Below are 5373 nucleotides of genomic sequence, written 5' to 3' on the forward strand. Positions count from 1 at the left end.
GGGAGGAGGGTAGAGAGAATAGTGCAACAATGAATGAATGGAAACCCGAAATCTCTGTAAATGTTTATGAAAATTAATAAAATATAGAAAAGAAAAAAAAAACAATTCCTGGGAAAAGATACTCTGAAAAAGGTGACCCCTAAAATGATGGACTGATAGCGGCTGTTAACAAGGGCTGCACATATGAGAGACTGTGGCGAAGGCGCAGCATAGGAATCTACCATTCAAAGGGTCGCTGAGTCTGAGCCCACCATCTCCCGCGGGAGGGCACGTTTGAATCTGTCGGCCTTTGCGTTAGCAGCCGGGGGTTTTAGGCATGAAGCCAGGGCTGTGCCAGCATAGGGCCTCGGGCCCCACGGAGCGCGCACACACGCTTACCTTAGCCACTTTGGGAATCCGCTGCTTTCCGGCTGCTGTGGAGGCCGCCATGCCTGCAGCGGAGGACCTCCGCGGGCCTCAGCAACCCGGAACCCAAACAACACGGTGACAGGGGGGAAACGGCCACCCTTCCACAAAAACACCGATGAGGCGGCGGAAGCGGAAGTAGGTGGGCTGACCTCTGACTGCGCACGCACCGTGGCGGGGGTGGGGGGAGAGCAGCGTGGTTGCCTTGGTGACGAGACGCTTGTTCTCAGAGGAGCTGTTGAAGAGGTGCGTATCCAGTTTGGACCTAAGGGGTGTGGAGTCGGGGTCTAGAGTACTAAGGGGGTATCCAAGTCAGAAATGACCAGTGTAAGCTGGCAGGCTTTCCCCAGGACAGCTCTGACTCGGACAGTCGCAGAGAAAGCCACTGGAACATCTGTGCTTAGGCTGCCAGCGTCGCTTTACCCTTGGAGGTTTGTAGTCTGCGCCCAAATAATTAGAATGCTTGGCATTTAAATAACGGAAGATATTTTAAAGCCAAAGAGAAAAAGAAAAAAAGGAAATAAATCAGAGTGACCAAGTAGCAAGACTTGGGGTTAGATAAACAGCTGTTAATTATCTTGCAAATATGCTTTATTAAATCCTTTTATTCCGAAAATTCTCAACTAGAAGTTATATGCATATAAAGTATAACGTATTTACCGTGGTGCTGAAGAGCAGTGGTGTCTCTCTGGAGACTAAGGTGCGTCTGATACGGGCCATGGTCTTCACAATCACTTGTTATACATCAGAGAGTTGGACAATGACCAAGGAGGATAGAAGGAGAATTGATGTCTTTGAGCTGTGGTGCTGGAGAAGAGTATTGAGGGTACTATGGACTGCTAGGAAAACAAACAGATTTCATCCTGGAAAGGGTTAAACCGGGCTGCTCCTTGGAGGCAAGGATTCTGAGGCTCCGTCTAACATACTTTGGACATGTTGTGAGGAGAGACCGGTCCTTGGAGAAGGACATCATGCTTGGGAGGGTGGAGGGACAGCGCAGGAGGGGAAGGCCCCCTATAAGGTGGATTGATTCAGTGGCTGGGGTAATTGGGATGGGTGTGTCAGAGACGGTGCGATTGGCACAGGACAGAGCAGAGTTTAGGGATGTTGTACATATGGTCGCTATGAGTCGCAAGCGACTCGATGGCACATAACAACAACAACATCATCTATTGCTTATATTATTTTAAGTTATTTTACTTTTTACAGTTTAAATATATGTTTTATATCACTATCGTAAGTCACCTAACAAAAAGAGAGAGCCCTCATGGCGTTTCAGCAAACAGATGCTGCCCTGTATGTGCTCACCAAATTGTCCCTAGAAATCTGGAGGGCAACTACTTGGCCCACTAACTGGAAGACATCCATATTTATCCCCAATCCAAAAAAAAGTGACCCAACAGAGTGTGGAAATTATCGAACAGTATCACTAGTATCACACACTAGCAAAATCCTCCTGAAGATTATCCAGAAAAGACTTGAACAGTACATTGACAGAGAACTACCAGAAATACAGGCTGGGTTTAAAAGAGGTCATGTCACTATGGGCATTATTGCCTAAGTCAGATGGATCTTGGCAGAAAGCAGAGTACCGTAAGAATGGCTATCTGTATTTCATTGACTATGCAAAGACATTTGACTGTATGGATCACAATAAATTGTGTCTAATCTTGAGGAGAATGGGAATCTCAGAACACTTGATCGTGCTCATATGAAACCTATGCTTGAACCAAGAAGCAGTCTTCAAAACAGAGCAAGGAAACGCTGCATGGTTCAAAATCCAGAAAGGAGTGTGTCAGGGATGCATCCTGTCCCCGTACTTTTTCAATCTGTATGCAGAACATATCATTTGGGAAGCAGAGCTTTGTGATGATGAATGTGGCAACAGGATTGGAGAAAGACTAACTAACAACCTGCAATATGCAGATAACACAACCTTGCTTGCTGAAACTGAGGAAGACCTAAAGCACTTGCTGCAAAAGGTCAAGGACTTTAGTCTTCAATATGGATTGAAGCTCGACGTAAAAAACAAAGATTCTCACCACTGGGCCAATTGGCAGCACAATATTAGATATTATGCTTCAGAGAGTTGGAAAGGTGCACCTAAGCCAGGCCATGGTCTTCTCAGTTACTTGTTACGCTTCAAGAGAGTTGGACATTGACTAAGGATGACAGAAGAAGAATAGATGCCTTCAAGTTGTGCTGGAGAAGAGTCTTGAACATACCATGGACTGCCAAGAAAACAAATCACTCTGTCTTGGAGTGGGTGAAACCAAGTCTCTCCTTGAGGATTTTGAAGCTCTGCCTCCCTTTGTGCAATGTGGCTAGGAGAGATTGGCCCTTGGAGAATGACTTCATGCTCGGAAAGGTGGATGGACAGCACAGGAGAGAGAGACCCCAGACGAGATGGATTGATATAAGTAACTGGGGCAATGGGGGTTACTGTGTTGGAATGAGTGAGACTGACTTAGGATGGGGAAAGGTTCAGAGCTGCTGTACATAGGGTCACTGTACATCACAGGCAACTCAAAGGCACGTAACAACAACATTCTATGACAGGTTTGGAAGCAGGAGTTGCATCCTCTTCCTAAATAACATGCCTCTGGAAATGCTAAAAACTTTGATAAATGTAAATAGTTGTAGAGGGGCTTCAGGTCTTTTTTACCAAAACCAGCCAAAAATATTACCAAAAAGGAAAAGTACAGACCAGTATTTCTCATGAACATAGAAAAATTCTTATCAAAATCCTAGCCAATAAAATATAAAAGCACATTAAAAAAATTCACCATAACCACATGAGATTCATAAGAGCTATGCAGGGATGGTTCAATAAAAGAAAAACAACATAATTCACCACATTAACAAAACAAATAACTAGAACCATATGATCCTAGCAGTTGACACGAAAAAGGCATTTGACAAAATCCAGCTTCCCTTCCTGATTAAGAGACTCAGCAAAATTGGAAGAAAAGGAAATTTCCTCAATAGAGTGAAAAGTATATGCAAAAAAAAAGAGCAAATATCATTATCAGTGGAAAAAGACTTAAAGCATTTTCCTTTAGAACAGGGAAGCAGACAAGGATTTCTGTAACCACTTCTATTCAGTATTGTATTGGAAGTGCTTGCTAGGAAATAAAAGTCATCCCAACTGGCAAAGATATGGTTAAACTATTGCTATAAGCAGGCGATATGATACTGTATACATAAAATCTCAAAGACTCAACAAAAAACTATTAGAGCTAGTAGAACAAATTAGAGTGGCACGATACAAAATCATTATCCAAAAATCAGTGGGCTTTCTCTACATTAACAAACTCAGAGCAGGAAACCCAGAAAGCAATACCATTTACAATAGCCAGTTACAAATTGAGATACTTGGGAGTGAACCTAACTAGAGACATGAAAGACCTACCTCTACAAAGAAGACTACAGAACGTTTTTGTGAGACATGCTAAAAGACCTACACTAATGAAAAAGTTCTCTGTTCATGGATAGGAAGACTCAATATTGTGAAAATGACAATCCTACCAAAGGCAATCAACATATTCAACTCAATCCCAATACAGGTACCAAATTCCTTTTTCAAGGAGATCAGAAGGGAAATTTTCAAGTTTATTTGGAAAGGAAAAAGATCCTAAGTAAGCAAAGCACTTCTGAAAAACAAAACTGAAGTGGGAGACACAACACTTCTTGACCTCAAAATCTGCTGCAGTAAACAAAAAGACATGCTGGTGATTTTCCTTGGGGTGCCTGGAAATCTGGCACAGAATTCATGTCGACCCTGGCGTTCCCTGTGGGGATCCACAGGGTACCCAGCCAAGCTGTTGGCTGGATCTTTGCAGGATCAATAAAGAGACCTTGACGGGGGGTGGGGGTGGGGTGGGGGGGGGTGGGGGGTGGAATCTGCTGCAGTTGTAACCAAAACACCATGGTGCCAGTACAATGACAGGCACACTGACCAACAGAATTGAGAACTCAGAAACGGACCCATCTGTCTATGGTTAGCTGATAATCGACAAATAAATAAAACCTATCGAATGGAGAAATGACAGCCACTTCAACAAATGGTGCTGACAAAACTAATTCTAAAATTTAATTAAAAAGTTATTCTGCTAATTGCAGAAAGCTGAAACAGGATCCATATCTCACTCCATATACAAAAGTCATCTCAAGGTGTATTAGAAACCTAGCAGTAAAGTCCAAAACCATAAAGTTCATAAGAGACAATCTGGGATCCAGCTTAGGAGACCTTGTCTATGATATAAAGAGACTGCCAAATATAGCCAGAAATCCATAATCTGAAGATTATGAAATTGATGAATGGGACCTTCTACATATTAAACCTCTGCACTTTTCAAAACCTTTTCCCAACATGGTGAAAAGAAAACCTGCTGATCGGGAACTAACATTTGGCAATATCATCTCAGTTAAGGGTCTCGTAAGAAAAATTTACAGAATACTCCTGAGCCTCCAGAAGAAAAAGACTGATAATCCAGTTACAAAATGGGCAAGAGACATAGACTTTTCACAGAGGACATTCAGATGGCCAACAGTCACATGAAGAAATGCTCAGAATCACTGATTGAGATGCCAATCAAAACCACAATGAGATGCCATCTTAACCCTGTAGCAGTGGCAAAGTTTAACAGGACAGCAAGTAATAAATGTTGGAGAGTATGTGGTGAGATAGGAACACTTATACATCATTGGCGTGATTGTAAAATGGTACAACCATTCTGGAAGGCTGTTTGGCATTTCCTCAAAAAGCTGAACATAGAAATTCCATATGACCCAGCTATTCCATTGCTTGGAATATGTTGTTGTTGTTGTTATGTGCCGTCGAGTCGCCTGCGACTCATAGCGACCCTATGTACAACAGCCCAAACTCCGCTCTGTCCTGTGCCAATCGCACTGTCTCTGACACTCCCATCCCAATTATCCCAGTCACTGAATCAATCCACCTCATAG

At 42.9% G+C, this 5373-nt stretch overlaps 1 protein-coding gene across 1 annotated transcript in view; it reads right to left on the minus strand.

The window, feature by feature from the left end:
• The window catches only part of LOC102848583 (crooked neck-like protein 1-like), a 29912-nt gene extending 29447 nt beyond the window's left edge, over positions 1 to 465 (minus strand). Inside the window, exon 1 of the mRNA XM_006895648.1 lies at positions 379 to 465. Within this exon, the coding sequence (XP_006895710.1) occupies positions 379 to 429 (51 nt within the window). The 5' untranslated portion in view covers positions 430 to 465. The remainder of the gene's footprint in view (positions 1 to 378) is intronic.
• Between the last annotated feature and the right edge of the window lie 4908 nt (positions 466 to 5373).

This window comes from Elephantulus edwardii, unplaced genomic scaffold, assembly GCF_000299155.1.
Source record: "Elephantulus edwardii isolate Elephantulus edwardi_28Jun2011 unplaced genomic scaffold, EleEdw1.0 scaffold00172, whole genome shotgun sequence".
Classification (NCBI taxonomy): Eukaryota; Metazoa; Chordata; class Mammalia; order Macroscelidea; family Macroscelididae; genus Elephantulus; species Elephantulus edwardii.